At 34.7% G+C, this 21,396-nt stretch overlaps 1 protein-coding gene across 1 annotated transcript in view; it reads right to left on the reverse strand.

Annotated features, from left to right (window-relative positions):
* Nucleotides 1-21,396, reverse strand: part of RPAP2 (RNA polymerase II associated protein 2) — a 99,508-nt gene that overhangs the window by 40,332 nt on the left and 37,780 nt on the right. The window contains exons 9-11 of the mRNA XM_081087759.1: nucleotides 19,185-19,267; nucleotides 16,092-16,172; nucleotides 3,746-3,814 (exon numbers count right to left, since the gene is read on the reverse strand). Of these exons, the coding sequence (XP_080943885.1) occupies nucleotides 3,746-3,814; nucleotides 16,092-16,172; nucleotides 19,185-19,267 (233 nt within the window). The remainder of the gene's footprint in view (nucleotides 1-3,745; nucleotides 3,815-16,091; nucleotides 16,173-19,184; nucleotides 19,268-21,396) is intronic.

The following is a 21,396-nucleotide window of genomic DNA, read 5'->3' on the forward strand; positions in this document are numbered from 1 at the left end:
TCCACCCAGGGAGCAGGCCTAAGCCGTCAGTTGGATATCCCCCAAGGGCTCCCAGACTGTGAGAGGGCACAGGCTGGGCTGAGGGGCCCCCCAAGTGCACGAATTTTGTGCCCCGGGCCTCTAGTAATCTATATATATAAAATCCTAAGTGACTGTTGTGACTGAACAACTGGAATAACCAGTTGAGTTGACCAGTCACTATGACGCACATTGACCACCAGGGGGCAGACGCTCAATGCAGGAGCTGTCCCCTGGTGGTCAGTGCACTTCCACAGTCAACCTTCTGTGCCCCGCCCCGCCCCAGGCCGGCCAACCTCCCACAGCCCCTCCCCTCCGCTAGCCAACCTCCCGTGCCCGCCCCCCTTGGCCAACCTCCTGGGGTCCCTCCCCCTGGCCAACCTCCTGTGGCCCCCATGGCCCCGATCGCCAGCCAGGCTGAGGGACCCCACCCATGCATGAATTCATGCTCTGGACCTCTAGTTAATAAATAATACTATAAGCATAAACTGTTTTATGTACTCATAACTATAAACCTATAAACCCTTTTCTAAGTTCTTATGAGAAATGTTGAAAACAGCTTTCATGTATTAAACAAATGCTAGTAATAAAAAAACTGCAATATTCATATATAAAAAATAGTACCATTGTTATAAAAATACTGAACATATTATCTTATACTCATTTCAGTGACTACACTTGCCATTCAGAATCTTTTTTCTAGCTATAAAGACTTCTAAGTTCATTTTTAACATAAACTCCAGAAATGTCTACAAATAATGACTAAAAAAATCCATTGAAAGTTTAACAGTAGATGTGAAGGTTTTCCAAATTGTAAGATAATTATTTTTAAAAAGGGTAATCCTATGTATGCCTATGTTTAATCTTAGTGGTGATAAGTTAAAAGGCTGAATGGCTGGGTTACTATTCCATAAATATGTATGAGTGTATTAATTACCCCCTTTCTCTATATGCGCATGTCTCTTTCGGTGTCTAAAATCTCCATACTTTTCACTGTGTTTAAGGCAGTTTATGCAATGCTGGCCTTATGCCTGCTTTTTCTTTCCCCAACGAAGTGCCTTCTTACACAATTGTAAACTGTAAGTGGTAAGGAAGAGGGGTACCAGTATAAAGTATAATTATACTTTATAGAAGTCAATGGGATTAGTTTTAACATGATAGATATGTATTTTAATTTTATCCGCATTTCACATTTATTCTAAATATTTATTCTAAAAAGGTGACAAAAGAACAAGTTGAGAATGAAAGGGGTTTCAGTTGAGCCATAGATTCTTTGGGGGGGGGGGAGGGGGAGAGAAATATGAAAAGCCAAAGGGGACTTTCTGAGAAAAGAGGAAATAAGAAATAAAATAATATGGGAGCAGGAGATAGAAGTCTTAGAAGCTGACAACCAAAGCATAAGGAGATTTAGCTAATGAAGATATAGAATGCAAATGCAAAATGGAAAGGATCAGTGATAACTTATAAGGAGGGCCTATGGCAAAAGCTAGAATTATGAGAAAAGATTTGAAAGACAAAAACTAAGAAAGTGCCATCTGACTTGGTGTCTATAGTGACTGAGGATTTAAAAAAAAAAAAAAAAAAAAAAAAAGATCTAAAGGGCCCTAGTTAGAAAGTAGTTTAGTTGTATAGGTATCAAAAGGACCAAGGACTAGGACAGTAGTTCTCAACCTGTGGGTCGCGACCCCTTTGGCGGTCGAACGACCCTTTCACATGGGTCGCCTAAGACCATCCTGCATATCAGATATTTACATTACAATTCATAAGAGTAGCAACATTACAGTTATGAAGTAGCAACGAAAATAATTTTATGGTTGGATCACACAGGAGGAACTGTATTTAAAGGGCCAGAAGGTTGAGAACCACTGGACCAGGAGAAGATGGGTATATCTAGCTGTAGGGGTTAGGGAGTAATGAAAGGATTCAAGGTGAGTGACAAAAAGAAAGAGCATTTACTACTACAACCTCAAGATTGATTGCACAATGTGAAACATGCAATACATCTAAGATGTGTGCAGCTTGTTTCTTGAATTAAGTTACTATTTTTATGAGACACTGACCCCTGAAATAAGAGGTTCCCTACATTACATCCAAAGTTAGGAAAGTCAAATAGTGCATGAAAGGACTAGGAAAGCTTTCAGTAATTTTTGCCACATGGATGCCTCTATTAAAATCAAACACTACAGGTTTATTTTTGTATGGAAAAATCATGAAATTTTATGGTTGCCCTAATACTTAATTTTCCACACTTTATTTGTTCCTTGCTGTACATTTTGGAGATGTAGCAAGAATCTGACAGACAAAAAAAGTAGGACTTAACATTTGTTCTCAGTAAGCAGCTGCTCAATAAGATAATATTTCCAGTTACTGGCTTAGAAAGCAAGATTCTGAGATTACTGCTGGACGTAAGCCTCTGACTTGTCAACCAAAGAAGTTACTTCCTCTTTAGTATAATGAATTGCAGAAGTACAGTTAAACAGTTATCTATGAGGGTTTATTAGCAGGCATCGGATATGGTGGGTGAGCAGATACTGATTTTTTTTTTGCCAGTGACCAAAATATTTACGAGTTTCATAAAATGGAAAGAACTTTCTAAAAAATTACTAAGATCTGTTTCACAAATAAGGAACTCAACTGGAACACTGAGTAGTAGAAATGATAAAGATTTGTTCTTCTGGTTCATAAAAAATTTATATCAGGGCATTCAAGTAAAGTTATTTTCTGTGTTCTGATTTAATGAATCATGTGAGTTGTATCTGGTTGGGTGACACAAATGCTGGCTCAGTGAAGCCTACCCTAATGTCTCCCAGCACAGCCTTCCTTGGGACAGTAAAGCCAGAATAACATGTCTGACTAAAATAATATCAGAGAAAGAGAAAGCAGGACTGGAGATGCTGTGAGGCTGGCTCATAACATTTCTTGACCTGTGAGTGTCCAGTATGTATTCAATGTCCTATGGGCTTCAATGACCTAACAAGTACCAAATAGCAACAGTAATTAAGTAATGAATGGTCCTCAAAAAAAAAAAAAAAAGACTTTTGCAATTCAAGCTGAAAAACACATACTTACTAGATGGTTTTAACCCTACTGAAAGACATCCTAAGAAACCACTAGTGATTTCTTTAACCCTTTGTATGCCATAAGCATCTATAGACACAAGGATGGTTTCTGTTTTGGATGCATAGCAGTTAACTGGCTATGGATGAGTGAATATTAAATGTTTTATATATGTTTGTGTAGTATCTATTTTAGTTCCTTTAAATGTTTGATTTTAAAGATATACATTAATTTTGAAAATGAAACTTCTGATGCTATTAATGATAAAATATGTTGAAGAAAAATAAAATAGCATTAGATATGTTGATAAAAATATAGATTTAAAATAATGTGGTCTATTTACTGTTAATAAAATATACTGTTAAAAATGAAACTAAAGAACCCTCTGCATATATCCCACACAGGGATGTTCTTCTCTTTCAAAAGATAAGTAATATTTACAAAGAAAAAGTCCATCAGAAAAAAAGACAATAAAAATATAGAGAATGATTATAACATATCAAAATATAGCATATCACTTTACATAAAAGTTATTTTATTTTAAAGGAAATAAAAATAAGACAAAAAATAGGGGTACAACATTTTCTAAGGATGTTTACAAAATCAATGAACAACTCTGTTTTTCCCTAATCACAGGTAGTATTTAGTTAAAATCTAAAAGAGTACTTACAATGACAGCAACACCATAGCAATTAAGGTCCATTCTGCAGGTTTGTGTATAATATTTCTATTTGTTAATCTGAAAGACAGTAAGATAAAATTTACGAAAGGATTGTTATATTTTTCTATTTATAGAAAAGTCAGAAATATGACATCATGTGTCAAAGAGCACTATTTTTTTTATTTTTGTTAGATAAGAGTCAATCCTATATAATAAAAGGCTAATATGCAAATTGTCCCCTCAACCGGGAGTTTGACCGGGAGTTCAACTGGGAGTTCGACCAGGGGGCAGGGCTGGCCAGCCAACCGCCTGTGGCCCCTCCCTCTGGCTGGCCCCCTCTCACTGCCCCCCACCCCAACTGCCCACCGCCCCTCTCCCTGGCTGGCCTGGCCCGATAGGCCCCGATGGGGGCTGGCTGGCCAGACCTCACCTGTGCACGAATTCGTGCACCGGGCCTCTAGTAGCATAATAATATGGCTTGATATTCACTATCTAATAATGACTGTCTCAAAAGTAAATATTCCAGTCCTACTATTATGTATTTATAACAATACTATTATATAAAATGGAAATAAAGGAACAACATGGGAAACTAAATTGCATGGTTTATTAAAATACAGACATCCCTATAACCATATGATCTGTTTTCCCCAATCAAACATTTTATTAAAGCTAACAAGGTAAGCAATTTTTTATTTTAATTCATCTTTCATACTTTTCTACCTCATGCTAGGTTGCCAGTAGGCAATTAAGGGATGTCATAATCCATAATATACAGAAATGAGCATTCACTTAATACATTTTAAGGCTAGGTCTCTATAAAGAAAACTTAAGTTTTAAAAAATCAGCAGAAAATTCTACCACTTAGCAGTTGATGACAATAAAATATTTTGTAATCATCTTAGTTTCTCAGAAAGCATTTAAAATGATTACTTTAAATAAAAAATAGTATCAATCAATCAGGAAAAACCAGCCAATAATATCTGATAAAAGGATGTTATCCAAAATATACAAAGAATGCTTAAAATTTAACAATAGGAAAACAGCCCAATTAAAAAATGGGCCAAACATGTTAATAGACACTCCACAAAAGATAAACAAATGACAGATAAGCATATGAAAAGATGCTCCATATCATGTTACCTGAGAAATGCAATTTAAAACAAGTTATCACTATATACCTATTAAAATGGCTAAAATCCTGAACATTGACAAAACCAAAAGGAACTCTCATACATTGCTGGAGGGAACGCAAAATGGTACAGTCACTTTGGAAGACAGATTGGCAGTTTCTCACAAAGTAAACATATTCCTACCATATGATTCAGCAATCATGCTCCTTGGTATTTACTCAAAGGAGTAAAAAAATCATGTCCACACAGAAACCTACACACAGCATTCACAGAAGTTCTATTCATAATTGCCAGAACTGGAGACAACCAGAGTCTTTCTGTAGGTGAATGAATGCATTGTGCTATATCTAGATGAGGGAACATTATTCAGCTGTAAAAAAGAAACGAGCTATCACACCAGGAAAAGACATGGAGGTACTTTATATGCATATTACCAAAGTGAAAGAAGTCACTCTGAAAAGGCTACAATCTGTATGATTCCAACTATACCACATTCTTGAAAAGGTAAAACTATCAAGATAGTAAAAAGATCAGTAGTTGCCTCGGGGGGAGAGGGGAAAGGGATATGGGTGGTAGAGGAGTAAATGAATAGGTGGAACACAGAATTTTTAGGGTAGAGAAAATATTCTATGATACTAAAATGATACATTTGTCCAAACCCATAGAATATACAAAATCAAGAGTGAACTATAGACTCTAGGTGATAATGATGTTGTCAATGTAGGTTTACCAACTGTAGCAAATGCATTACTCTGGTAGGGAATGTTGATGATAAGGTGTACATCTAAATAAAATATTACAAAATGCAATAATCCATTAATTCTGAGTAGAGAATATGTGTATCTTTGTTAATCTAGATTTTTTCCATAGTTAAAATGTTTTACAAAATTTTGAAAATTCTATGATATAAAAAATACAGTACAGAGGCTAAAAAGTTTGACAGACATGGACTCAGTACACATATCTATCACTTAGTGGTGTTTTACCTTGGGCACATTCAACAGCTGTAAAACTTTTTTTAATTTAGTAAAACAGGAACAATAGTACTACCTATCCCAGGGTTTTTATGAGGATTAAGTGTACAAAAGACGTCCACGTTGCCAAATTCAACGGACATCTCTGAGTCCTCTATCTTAATCTATCAGCAGCATTTGACACAGTTGATCACTCCCTTCTCCTTAGAACATTTTCTTCACCTGGTTTCCATTTGCCTGATTTCCCTCTCTCTCACTGGCCTCTTTAAAAAAAAAAAAAAATACACACACACACACATATTTTTTTATTGATTTCAGAGAGGAAAAGAGAGAGGGAGAGCTAGAAACATCATTGATGAGAGAGAATCATTGATTAGCTGCCTCCTGCACGTCCCACAATGCAGTCACGTGCCCTGACCGCCTTCCCAGACCTTTTAACTTTGGTTTGCCCCAGGGTCTCTGGTCTCCTGTATATATGATCATTCCCTTAGTGATTTCATCCAATCTCATAGCTTTAAATATTAAATAACTATGTGCTGTACTGAAACAAATGTTGTATTTGTTTCTTAATTAAGCATCTTCCTGTAATCTATTACAAAGTTGAAATTAAATATAGAGAATGTTTTAACAGTTTTTTAACTCAAAATTTGTCCATCATTTTTAATAGTTCTTTTTTTATAAAAAGAAAAAGGAATTTCAGGACAGGCAGTAGCTTCTTTTAAAATTTATCCACAAAGAACCATTAACTGCACAGTTGCTGTTAGCTGCCTGTTCTAAAACAATAGTCTTTTTATTGAAACACAAACTTTTCTGTAATATTTTATGGAATATAAAGATACTTTGTTTGACTTGTTTAATTTGGCACTGTTAGTTTTTATTAATAAAATGCACATGGGCATTTAAAAAACAAACAAACAAAAAACTATGTGCTGACAATTCTCAAATTTATTATCTCTAGCCTGGGCCTTTTCCTTGAATTCCAAACTTCTGTATCTAATGGTCTAGTTGACATTTCCACTTGAATATAAAATAGGCTTCTCAAACATAATATAGCCCAAACCGAGTTCCTCATTTTTCCCCTACAAACTGATCCTTCTGCAGACAGCTCCATCCTAGTAAATGGCTACCCAATCCTTCCAGAATCCAGTTGCTCAAGCCAAAATTCTCATGCTTAAACTTGTCTCTCTTCATGTCCTATGTCCAATAAGCCATCAAGTCCTTATGGTTCTATCTTCAAAAAACAATGTGATTACTTATTACCTCCACTCCTTTCATCTTGGTTCATATCATTTCTTGTTTAGATGACCAAAACAGCATCCTAAAAGGTCTTCTTGCCTCTGCCCATCTATTTTAATTCTGAAATTATCACCCAGAGTGCTGCTGTTAAAAATGTATCAGGTACTGTGATTCCTCTGTTCTGAATCTACCAACCGTTCTCCATCTCAGAGTAAAAGTCAAAGAATGACCATGGCTACAAGGCCTATATAATCTGTACCATACCCACTCCCATCCTGTATTTGTTTGACCATATCTCTGTAGCTTTGCCTCTGCTCATTTTTCCAGCCTCATCAGCATCTTTAATATTCTTTGAATATACTAGGCCTGCTCCTGCTCCTGCTCCAGAGCTTTTGCACCTTCTGTTCTGGTCTGATGTATTTTTACAGATGGCTTGCTCTTTCACCACCTCTTAGATCTTTGTTCAAATGGCATCGTCTCAATGATGTATTCCCTGACCAAACTATTTAAAATGACTTCTTCCCTCGTCAGTACCACCCCCCTTTCCTTCTTGGGGGAAAAGGAGGAGAATGAACTGGGAAAGGGGATCACCACAATAATAATATACATATTGTTTTTAAAAATTTACATATCCTCTTTATTAGAGTAGTTCCACGAGAGAAGGAATTTTTGTGTTTTGTTCACTGCTTTGTTGGTAGCAAAACAGAATCTAGCACATAACCAAAAAAGGTTAAAGAATAAGCATGTGAGGGGGGAAAAAAGGCAAATATAGTTAAGTAGAAATTTCCTTTTCTGTGGTACTCAAAACCTCTAAAATTAAAACAAATTTAAGATTTAATGAATTCCTTTATTCATTCAGCAACAATGCATTGCATGCCTGCTTTATCTACACCATTTCAAGCACTGAGGAAAGCATGACAAGGTCTTTGCTTTCACTTCAAATACTTCCAGTGGCAGACTCACAATATTTTACTTGCTCTCATATTTTTCCTTTTGATTAGTCAAAATACGTAGTTTCAAGCACAGATGCTAAATAAATATATTTATTATTGTCTGAGTAATAATTTAAATATGAAAATAGGAATATTTGGTATAAAGCATTTAAAAAGCATGGTTTCAAAATATAATTTAAAATTCAATACAAATATTGGAAAAAAGCTTGATTTATCACTGATGAGATTTAAAAAGAACTTTTGCGTCAAAATATAATTTTAATTAAAATCCAACTTAGAAAAGTCTCTTGAGTCAACAGTGAGGACAGTGAACTATTCCTGAACAACTTCAGATGTAACTACTATGACAGGAAAATCAATATAACATTCCGGATAAATGACTGTGATGCAATTCAGTGGAAAGGACAGCTCTAGTCACTGGGGAAAGATTCTTCAAAGAGCTGAAAAAGCTGCTTGATGTTTAAGTTGTAACAGGCTTTCAAATCTGGCTGCACATAGGAATCACCTGGGGGGCTTTAAAAGAAATACTAATGTCCAGGCGGCAGAGTCAGAGGATGCTGCATGGACATACTTCCAGAAACATGCTGGAATTACAACTGAAATACGGAAAGGCTTCCGAATAATCAACAGAAAACTCAAAGGAGAGAACCCTGATACCCAAGGACGGAAGGTGGAGACCACATAGAAACTGGTAGGAGAGGTGGAGGTATGAAAGGGCTGGCAGGGCACCCACAGATGGCAACTGGAAGTCCCAGAGAGATATCTCAGCTGTGGGGGTGGGGAGAGTGCCACTGAGAACTCTGGGATCTAATCCTCAAGCTGGGCTCCCTAGCAGAGAGCACCAAACTGAGGAGGGTACCCACATAACATCTAGCTGTGTAAAGCAGTGGGGTGCTGTCTGCTAGGAAGTGGCAGCTGAAAGTTTGGGCACCCTCTTAAAGGGCCAACGCAAAAAAATTCCCTGTGGAACCACCCACCTTGTGCTCTGGCAGAGGGAAGGTGAAGTGGAATGGCGCTGTGAGAGCAGAACCCAGGACTGGGGACTTGGGGGATAGAGCTCAGAAGGCACACACCCTAAGTTTCCTGTGTTGAGTCATTCCCTCAGGCAGCAGAGGACATCTTTCCCACATAGACATTTGCCTTGCCTGGGGGGAAGACAGTTGACACACCCTATTGGAAAACACCTTGCTGTGAGGCCAGTTAAGAGATTAAAAGTAACAATTAGCCTCCAGGCAGAAGCAACCACCCCACCCTGTTGAAAAAACTCTTGCCACACCTGAGGATGATTGCCTGGGGGAAATTCAAGTCAGAATCCTATTAGTCTATAGACCAGTGGTTCTCAACCTTCCTAATGCCTCGACCCTTTAATATAGTTCCTTGTGTTGTGTTGACCCCAACCATAAAGTTATTTTCGTTGCTACTTCATAACTGCAATTTTGCCAGTTATGAATCGTAATGTAATTATATATGTGTTTTCTGATGGTCCTAGGTGAACCCTGTGAAAGGGTCGTTTGACCCCCAAAGTGGTCGCGACCCACAGGTTGAGAACCGCTGCTGTAGACAGAGGCAGTCTCTGGAGGCTTTGAGTCTTTGCCTGATCCAATTAGTCAGAAACAGCCTTTAACACTGTCCTGCACTAGAGATTGAGAGGTATAGAGGACCTATCTAAAACATAGTCACAAACCCAAACAAACAAAATGAGAAAACAAAGAAACAACTCCCAAATGAAAGAACTAGTGAATTCTCCAGAAGAAGAGATAAATGAAGCAGAGATAAGAAATTTATCTGAAACAGAGTTCAGAGCAAAGATGTTAAAAATGCTCAACAGTATGAAAAAAGATATAGTAACTATGAAAAAAGAACAGTCTGAGATAAAGAATGACATAACACAAATAAAGAACACATTGGAAGGAATACACAGCAGATTAGGGGAAGCTGAGGATCGAATCAGTGAATGAGAAGACAGGGTTGAAAATATCACTCAATTAGATAACCAAAAAGAAAAAAACAATTCAAAAAGAGGAGAGCTGAAGAGAGCTGTGGGAAATGTGAAATGTAACAGTATTAGAATAGGTGTCCCAGAAGAGACAGAAAGGGAGAAAGGAATAGAGAAGGTGTTTGAAGGAATAATGGTAGAAAACTTACCTAACCTGGTAAAGGAAAAAGTCACACAAGTTCAGGAGGTGCAGAGAACCCCATACAAGAAGAACCCAAACAGACCTACGCCCAGACACATCATAATTAAAATGCCAAAAACTAAAGATAAAATCTAAAAGGCAGCAAGGAAAAAGAAAACTGTTACCTACAAAGTATTTCTTATAAGGCTGACACTTGGTTTCTCATCAGAAACTCTACAGGCCAGAAGGGAATGGCATGAAGTATTCAAGGTAATGGAAAGCAAGGATCTGAGACCAAGATTACTATATCCAGCAAGGCTATCATTCAAAATAGACGGTCAAATAAAGAGCTTCCCAGACAAAAAAAGACTAAAGGAGTTCACCACCACCAAGCCAGCATTACAAGAAATGCAAAAGGGATTGCTGTAAGGGATTGCTGAGAAGAAGAAACAGAGAGAGAAACCTATCCATACAGAATTAAAATGGCTATAAATAAGTACCTCTCAATAATAACCCTACTAGTAAATGTAAATGGATCAAATGCTCTAATCAAAAGGTATAGGGTAGCTGAATGGATACAAAAACATGACCCAACTATATGCTGTCTACAAGAGACCCACCACAAAACAAAAGACACACATAGGATGAAAGTGAAGGGATGGAAAAATTTTTTCCATGCAAATGGAAAAGAAAAAAAAGCTGGAGTAGCAATACTCATATCCGACAAAAGAGACTTTAAAAGCATCATACTAAGTGAAATAAGCCTGTCAGAGAAAGATAAATATCATATGATCTCACTCATTTGTGGAATATAATGAACAACATAAACTGATGAACAAAAATAGAGCCAGAGGGGGGAAAAATATTCTAGAATATAATAGAAGTAATCCTGTTATTTGCAGATTTTTAATATTTCCTACAACTTTTGTGATATCATACTATGTTAGTACAGTTTTGGTACTATTACTATACTTAAAATCCTTGTATTCTTGAAATATTAATGTTTATTGCATGTAATATTATATGTAAGATGATTTTTCTTGGATAACTGGTGTTTACTGCATGTAACATTATCATACTAGTATTTAAAATCATTTTTCTTGAGATATTAATGTTTATTGCATGTAACATTTTACTTAAGATCATTTTTCTTGAAATATTAAGGTTTATTGCATGTAACATTATATTTAAAATTGTTTTTCTTGAAATAAAAATAAAAAACTGGAAAAAGAAATATTAATGTCCTAGCCCAACCCTAACCAAAGGATATTCAATCTGCAGTGGTGGAGCCATGCATCTGGAGTGGTTAAAAGATCCCCAGATAATTCTGTTGCACAACTGGCTTGAGAATCACTGTTCTACAAATTCTATTATTATCATTTCAAAGAGAAGGATATGGTTATTTATGTCAACTCTTTTCCAATGAAAGTATGGACTGAAAAGATCTCTCAATACTAGTTGCTGTCATCAATATGACCTTTTTTCAGACTCCACTTATAAGCCCTTGCCTACGAATAGTCACATGCTGAAGTCGTCCTGCCAGAATCTCAAGATCCCAAATGAGTTATCTTACCAGAGGTCACTCTGTACTCTAAGTAATCAACATTTTTCTAAAAAACAGCAAAGGCTAAGCAATTTTTGTTCAAGCTATAGATTTTTACCTGCAGATACTGAAGAGTAAAGACTTGAAAAATAAATTAACATCAAGGTTTTTGTAACATCCCCTACACCAAAATAATGCTTTGGGGGCTTATTTCTCCCAAACTTTTAATGAAAAAGATATAAAAGTAGAGAGAATATAAAATATACTCCCATATACTCAGCACTACTTTGAGAATTAATAACTCCTGGCCAATCATGTTTTATCTACACAACCCCATATTCAATACCCCCTAATCTGGATAATTTTGAAGCAAACTATAGACATCATATCATTTAGCTAGGCTTTAATTTAATGCAAATTACGCAGAAAGTAACTTGAAAGAACTTACACAACAGGAATTACAGAAAAAAGGTGATAAAACAAGTTTGTAGCCCTGGCCAGCCTGCTCAGTGGTTAGAATGTCACCACTTGCACCAAAGGGTCGCAGGTTCTATTTCTGGCCCAGATGGAGTGTATGCGGGAGGCAACCAATTGATGTGTCTCTCTTACATCGATGTTTCTCTCTCTCTGTCGTCCATACTCTCTAAAAATCAATGGAAAAATATCATCAGGTGAGGATTAACAAAAAATAATAGTTTATAAACATAAAAGAAATATGACATTTAAAGTCTTCTCACATCTTTAGTCTGTCAGCTACCTCTTAGAGGCTGATGAACACTGTGCCTCTGGTTTTGGCTAGCTTAGGTGTCACAGAAGACTTAGTTTCATAATAGAACACTCTTTTTTTAAAAAAATATTTTTACTGATTTTAGAAAGGAAAGGAGAGGGAGAGAGAGAGAGATAGAAACATCAATGATGAGAGAGAATCATTGATTGGCTGCCTCCTGCACGCCCCCCATTGGGAAATGAGCCCACAACCGAGGTACATGCCCCTGACCGGAATCGAACCCGGGACCCCTCAGTCCTCAGGCTGACGCTCTATTCACTGAACCAAACCAGCCAGGGCAGAATCCTCTTAAATAGAGTTATTATTTGGGGTCTAGGGAGATAAGTGAAATAACTATTTTTTTATTTTATTTTTTACATCTTTGATATTAATGACTACCAAGACAACAAATGGTAGATTTCTTTTTAATTCTTGTGCTCCCGCTCCAGTTTTACTAAGGGGGGGATGCAGAGTAATTGTATACATTTAAGGTATACAGCTTGATATTGATATGTTATATTGTGAAATTATACTATAGTCAAGCTAATTAACATATCCATTATCTCACATATAGTTATCTTTTTCTTTTCTTTTTTTTTATGGTGAGAACACTTAAAATTTATCCTCTTGACTTTGACTTGGGGTCTAAACCCAGCTACTAGTTGTGTGACTTGAGATTATCCCTCATTTGTAAAATGGGATAATACTACTATTTTGGGACATTAAATGAGATAATATATGTAAAGTGCCAAGTACAACCTGGCACACAGTGAGTAATGACCACATGTATTGACAAAAGACCAAAAAATAACATCCTGGACAGTGGTTTCCAACTCAAAATGCCTAAATTCCTAGAGCATATTATAGTAATAATGGGTCAATCTTGCAGTTATAGTCTAACATTTTTTCCAGTGGGTTTCTATTAAGTGCTGAGAACTTCAAAACAGTTTAAAAATACAAGCTATCCAATTAGATCTATAGAAAGATAGCTCTAGAAAATATAGTCAAAGTAAATTAAATTGCTAGTTAATCTACCCTAAGTGGGTGGAATAAAAAAATGAAGTACAAACTTTGTATTTGTAATACAAGATTAAAGGTCTTATTCTAGTATCTCTTCTGATATGTCTTCAGTGACTTTACCAGTTTGCTCAGAACAATGATTACATTAACACTGTCTTCAAGAAACTGTATGGGAGGTCCTTTTAAAGTCAATGAAACAGGACATCCAGTCTTCGTCTTCCTTCAGCTAACCTTTCGGTTAATAATATTCACTTTCTGAGAAATACTGAACAAATTCTAATCTTTAGTGCTTCCACATTGTATATATCTATTCGAACTTTATCATCAATGCAGACAGTTAAAAAACAACCCCCTCCCCCTTTTGGATGCATGGTACTGTGATAGGTATGAGAGAGCATCTAAAAAGCAAGTTATCTTTCTCTTCATCACTAATAAGGATTCAGAAGTTCTACTTTAGTCTTGATATTTGGCCAAACTCTTTTTGACAAAGCATTTAGTTAAGTATTCAAAAGGCGTAGGCCCGTGGTTGGCAAACTGCGGCTCTTGAGCCACATGCGGCTCTTTGGCCCCTTGTGTGTGGCTCTTCCTAAGCCTTAGGAGTACCCTAATTAAGTTAATAACTATATAGCTTAAATTTAAAAAATTTGGCTCTCAAAAGAAATTTCAATTGTACTGTTGATATTTGGCTCTGTTGACTAATGAGTTTGCCGACCACTGGCCTAGGCCAATTTGAACATCACTTGTGGCATTCCTAAACTTGTATGTGATCAGTGATCTTGTGATTGTGTAGATTCCATGATATCTAACAATCTCAGTAATGAGAACAATCACATCATTCAGATTTACCTCAACATTCACTTTCAGATATAAACATTCTAGATGAAATGAACTGAAAATGTCCTTACATGTTTGTTTTATCAATCAATAGCAGTATAAAATGTTGCAGTAATTAATGATGTTTGGGAAGTTAATTTTATGTCTAAAATAGTGACATATTTCAATTATTTAGCAAAATAGATTGCTACTTAATAGTACTAATATATTTAATAGATTACTTTCTCAATAACATTGTATCTTTAAAAATTTTTATAAAAATTCAAATAATATAACATAATAGATTTAATCATAATTCAATCTTTGCAGAGCTATATTATGTACTAGCATGTATATTAAAGAAAATAACATTTAAGAGCTGTATTTAAATTTTAGTTACTTCCATTTAAGTCATAACTCTTTTAAGAAAAAGTCCTATTCGGGAATTCTCCACATCTTGTAAGATGATGAATTAAAAACAATGTCACCTCAAAATACCAAGAGTTGGATAGTATATATAAATTATGTAAAGAACAGGTGTACAATAATCCAAATATAATTTCTAATCAAAATAATAAAATATGTTAAGACCGAACTGTTAGAGAAAACTGATGTACATCAAACATTTTGGGGGTCAAATTTCAAAATAAAAACCTATAAGAATGTCTTAAGATAACTCCTATAGTCTTGAGTCTATGAAGGCTAAACATATGAAATATAAAATGTAATACATGATCCTTTTCTGTACTTGAAGATGAATTTGAGATTTGCCTAAACTGTGAATCCTACCTCCTTCTAGTAAATACGAGCTGAAAAATGTTTTCCTAAACTATCTTTTGGCACACAAAAAGGTTAGTGATGCTATTAAATGTGCAGGTTGAAATTTGTCTATTTGGTATTTTTGATGTACAGTATAGTGACTGCAGGAGAAATATAACAGCTCACAGTGAAGAAATTGCTCCTGTACTATAATCTTAAACTTTTCAAATCATACTATTACTGTTGACAACATAAACCACAATGATAATTTATTTTTTGGATGAAATGATCTTCTACCCTAGTTCATTTTATGTTAGTGGTATCTGGCTTTAATCATAGGCAAATATTTGGCCATTTACATTTGGCCAAAATGTATATTTGGTACATCTGTACTAATAGGTATTTAGAGGTCTATCTCTATGCTTCTTGGTAAAGGATCTAGTCTTACGCTGGTTGAATATTTTTACAATGACAGTTTTAGAAAAATCCCAACTGCTCTACTTCATAATTAATATTCTCTATTCTTCCTTTATTCTTCTTATCACTTCAAATCTGTTCTACACAATTCAATATTAAATTATTCACTGTTTGTACTGTTCACTGTGCTCACCTTATCTTCTCACAGGAGAGTTTTTCCTCAAGGATGGATAATTTAATATTTCATGATGCTTCTTTTGTATTACCCATGGTGCCTAGCACAGTGCTGGTCATTTGATATGTATTTACTAATTCACTAAGATCCAAGATTAGTAACCACCTTTGGATTTTCATAATTTTCCTTCATAGTTTAAGCTATTCTATAAATAAACTAGTCAAAGCTAAATATCTCACAGTTTGAGCAAATAAAGGATTTCATTTAATAAAACACTGAAGTAATATTGTTTAGTGGTGGAGAAAATAGACACTGTATTTAGATTTAAGACACTATAGATAAGTCACTTACTTTCTTCATGCCTTAGGTAGATCTACCTATGGTTTCTGCAAGGCAATAACACTATAGTTAAAATAACTGAGAAAAAAAATCATAATATTAGCACCAACCTGAAAGTTCGAACAAGATTTTTAAGTTGTGTGTAAATATCTCCTAATGTAATCTGAAGAGGCCCCAAAAGTCCAGGCAATCTGAAAGTAAAAGAAAATTACATTTCTTTTAAAATAGAATTTAATTATATAGATTTTTTTTTGGGGGGGGGGGGGGGACTTGTCTAAGTCTGGATTTTCCATAGGTAATAATGGCACTCAGGTGAAGGCAGTTAAGCTACGTTATAACTGGTAAGACGTCATAAGGAAATACTTCGTAATAACTCCACGACTTTGCTACAGTGTGAGGTTATGAAATATAAAAGTATCATTTTGGCTGCTATCTATATTCTTGTCTCTAGTTTTCTTATCTCTTTACTTTCAAACATTAGGCCAAATGGAAAAAAGACTAGGCAAGAGGAAATGCCCTCCAAGTGAGAGTAAAAATTGGTATATTTCTAGAGAGCAAGTTGACAATATATACATTTTTTTAAATGTGTGGATACTCTTTGACCCACTAACTTTTTCCCCCCCAAAATATTTATTCTATAGAAGTCATCAGATAAACATAAAAAAGATGCTTGCTGCAGGAATATTTTTAGTAGTACCGAAGTGGAAACAATGTTCATCAATACATGATTGGTCAAAAATACATGATGACATACACATATATATAATGGAAGATAATAGAACGTTTAAAATGATATGTGGCCCGGCCAGCATGGCTCAGTGATTGAGCGCTGACCTATAAACCAGGAGGTCATGGTACAATTCCCGATCAGGGCACATGCCCGGTTTACAGGCTCAATCCCCAGTGTGGGCGTGCAGGAGGCAGCCGATCAATGATTTTCATTATTGATGTTTCTATCTCTCTCTCTCCCTTTCTGAAATCAATAAAAATATATTTTAAAAATGATAATGTGAATCTATTTTCTTAATGTAGAAAGATATTCATGATAAATGTTAAGCGAAAAATGCATAGACTATTGTCCAATTTTTACAAAAAACCCCATAAAAATTATATAATGCTATTGTATATAATACATAGTATACATCAAATGTTTCATTTCTTCCAGGTTTATACTATAACAGAAGTAGTTGAAGAGTATAGATTCACATATACACATATATATCAAGGATAAACATCAAATTATTAACTATAGTTATTGCTGAGTTGTGGCATTACAGGTGACTGTCACTTCTTTATAGCATTTTGTAATGCTTAAATTTTCTGCAATAAGCATGTGTTGCTTTTCTTTTTAAAACTTATTATGAAAGTTTCAAACATGTTCCAAATAGTGGTAACAACCTCATATATCTGTTCTCAGATTTTCTTACATATGCTTCATTTTTCTTCTTTCCTTTTTTTGCTATAATATTTTAAAGTGAATCCTTGACATGTCACTTGACCCCTAAGTATTTCCTCAGGTATCTCTAAATACAAAGGCATTTTCTTATACAACCACAATAAAATTATCATCGTAATTCCTTATTATTCCAAATTAAAAATAATTAATACATTAATAATAATTCCTCAAATCATCAGTACATCTTTCATTTTCTTTATTTAAAAAATGCCCTTTTGCAATTGGTTTGTTTCAATGAGAAACAAAAAAAGTTTCATTTATTTTTTCTGCTCATCCATTTCATATAGGAATAGGACACAAATCCTTCCTCTTCAGATCATGGCAATTATAATCTCTCCATAAACACAGTCACTAAAATTTATTATTAGGAGAAAATATGGTAGTCAAATGGGAAGGAAAGTATTACTTTTATAATGGGAAAAATCTCAACTGCTTTTATAAACAACCAACCATCCCTAAACCGCCTATGCCACCATAATTATTCTGTTTTCAGTGTCCTTTGTGCTTCTTTTTCTGTAAGTTATTCCAACTCTTCTGAAATTTATTTCTTGTGCTAATTCAATAATTTTGTCTTCGAGTAGGGGTCCTTTAGCATGTTCTGTTACAGCCCAAACCCAGAAGGAACAGAATTTCTTCAATGACATGTCTACATGGTCTTAAATTTAAAACTGGGTACTTTTATTAGCTAAAATTCTAGGTAACTATTTTCAGATAAATTCCTTTCTACTGATTATATACCAGTATAAATAACCCATGCCCACTTTAAAAACTATGTAACTAAATTTAAGGATTCTTCTATAAATCAGATAATGGTGACTTACATTGTTTTCTAACCTAATATTCAACAGAAATGTATAAGTATGAAAACACATAAATGGCAAAATTAATAACAGATTTATCATATATGAAGAGCCTAACATATAAAAGGCACTCAATAAATATTATTTTAAAGAGTTATTTAAAATGTAAAACTTAAAGGAAGGAGTAAGGTCCTCATAATACTATGGCTTCCAAAATGTTTTTGTTATTTTGAATAAACCACATAATTAAGACTTCTCCACATACATACCACCTTAAGCAAGGACTGAAAACACCTTTCCATCTTTTCTATTAAAGAAAGAAAATGCAGGCTAAAAAGTTCAAAACAGCTCTCATACCTCTGGAAAAAAGATTGAAAGCTCCTTTTGAAAGAGAAACCAAGGCTGCAATTTTTAAATGTCATTTATGACTGGGCTAATTACAAGAACAGTAATTTCCACCACAGGAAGCTTAAAACTAAAGTGCAAAGTTGAGTTGAACAAAAACTCAAGTTGCTGAGTGTGAAAATGTTCTATGAATATGTATGCAGAGTGAGTTAACAGACTGTTAAAACTTTACAAAGTCTTATTCACATGTGAAACTGATGTGACACATTTACCACAAATCAGTAATTAAATGGGTCTAGCTTTGATATTTTTTCCCCTCTGACTTCATTGGATTATTAAATTAAAGTGAGGTAGTTTGGTTTTCTACTCTCATAATCTCAACCTTCCTCTTTACTATGTGCACCTTGTACACAAAACTTAATTTCAGTATTTCCTTGGTAGGATATCTTAAAAATCAAAATTTCTCAGGTGAAGAAATCCATGTAAACCTTTCACATTATTCTTCACTGTTCAAAATTCAATAACACCTATATATTATGAACCCACAAATACCAAGTCAACTTAAAAATATTGTAAAAGTGGAATGACAATTACATACTTACACTTTACTCAATTTTTCGAGTACGATGCGTTTTCTAATCTGGTTCTGAGAACTTGAATCTATCAGTGGAAAGGTGGGATCATGCTGAATCACATTTTTAAACAAAGCAAAATAAAAACATGAATTTACATTCTTTCTTTGATTAGAATAATTAACATTAAAATACAAAAGTTAATACCTGTGGTATGGTAGAATGAAACCCAGACTTGAAATTTATAAAATTTAAATTTGAGTATCGGTTCAGGCTTATGTGAACTTGCCTGAATCATTTGCCCACTTTTGAGTATTTTCTCATCTGCATTAAAAGGAATACTAATTAATACCTTCTTCATTGAATGAGAAAATGCATACAAAAAGACTTTGTGAACTACTAAATGCTATGTAAATGTAGGAAATTAAAAGATAAAAATTAGCAAATAATATAAATATATTATGGGGAATTCCGCTTTTAGAAATGGCAGACAAGAAATGGCAAACCACTCCTCCTGCTGAGAAGTGAAAAAGCTGGGGGGAAAACACGTTCGAAAGCATCAGATTGCTAACAAGGCAGTAAATAATTATGGCCTGAGATTCTGGAGAAGGTAATTCCAGAGAGGCCACTGACTAATTTCAGAAGAGACAATTTAGATACTGAGAACCCAAGCACTGCTCTTCTAACAGACATTGGGGCACGCCAAGAAAGGACAGGCACCAGCAACACTCCCCAAGTTAGAGACCAGGACTTAGAAGGATCACACTCTAGGAGTAAGAATGAATAGGAAACAGACTGGCTCTTATAGGGACTGAAGCCCATCACCAAATCATCATAACTCCTACTTGGATTAACGAGATTTGGCACTGATACAAATTTGCCAGAAGCAAACATAAATCCATTCTAGAGGAAGATGCATTAGCCTGGGTCTCAAATTATCTCTGTAACTTTTAATATACAATGTTTGCCACATAATGAAACACTAAGACAATGTGATCAAAATCGGAAACATTAGTCCATAGAAGTCAATCCTCAGGGAATCCAGATAATGAAGTTATCAGTTTTATTTAAAATAAATGTTCAATATATTCAAAGAAATGACAAGGTTGAAAATTTCAGCAGAGAACTGAAAACTATATAAAAGAACTAAATGAAAATCCTGTAAGTGAAAAATACAGCATTTTAAAGACACATAGATAGATTTAATAATGTGGAAATAACTGAAGAGAGAATGCTGACTTGGAAAATACCTAGAATGAAGCACAGTCACACCCAACACCCTTCTTTCCCCTCCACATAATGCAAAGCACAAAATAATGTAAGAGACAAAGAAGATACAGTGAAAAAGACTAACATAACTAACTGGAGCACAAGGTAATATTTGAGAATATTCTAAAACTGATGAAAGAAGTCAAGTCATAGAATCAAGTATTACAACAAACAAAAGAACAAATATAACTATACCTACACAAAGGATTTTAAAATTGAGGGTAACCAAAGGAAAATAAAAAGATCTTAAAAATAGCTAAAGGAGAAAACATGATATTTGAAAAAAGAAAGACAGCAATAAGAGAAGTAAATGGAAGTCAAAAGACAAGGGAATATTTTCAATGGGCTGAAAGAAAAAAAAACTCTAATCTAGAATTCAATATCCAGAAAAATATCTTTCAAAGGTAAAAGTAAAAGTGAAATAAAAAATTTTGTTACAAAAACATAAAATTAATCACTATAAAATGGCACTAACAGAAACAAAAGATATTCTGTAGGCCCAAGGCAAATGATTCCAGATGAAAGAAAAGAAATTCAGTAAAATAATGAAAGAGTAATTAATTAGACAAAACCAACTGAATATTGACTATAAATAATTCTGTAGAACTGAAAATATAAAGAGAACAAAAATACACAACAAGAACACATAAGTAAAGAGCAGGTAAACTGAGTTATAGTTCTAAAGTTCTAATTGTCCAGGAAGGAATAAAAGTATTACATGACATTAGACTTTAATAAGGCAAAGACTCAGATTTTAATTTTTAGAGTAACCACTTATTAATTAGCAAAAGAATGTATAAGAAGCTAATGTAGGGTAAAAAATGGATTAATGATATTTAACACAAAGAGAGCAAAATAGGAAAGAAAGAGGAACACAGAATAGGTGGAATGCAGCAAGCAACGAACAAGTGAGATGATAGGTTTAAAACCAAACATCATATCAATTATGACATTAAACGTAAAAGGACTAAAT

This window comes from Myotis nattereri (assembly GCF_964212035.1).
Source record: "Myotis nattereri genome assembly, chromosome: 3".
NCBI lineage: Eukaryota > Metazoa > Chordata > Mammalia > Chiroptera > Vespertilionidae > Myotis > Myotis nattereri.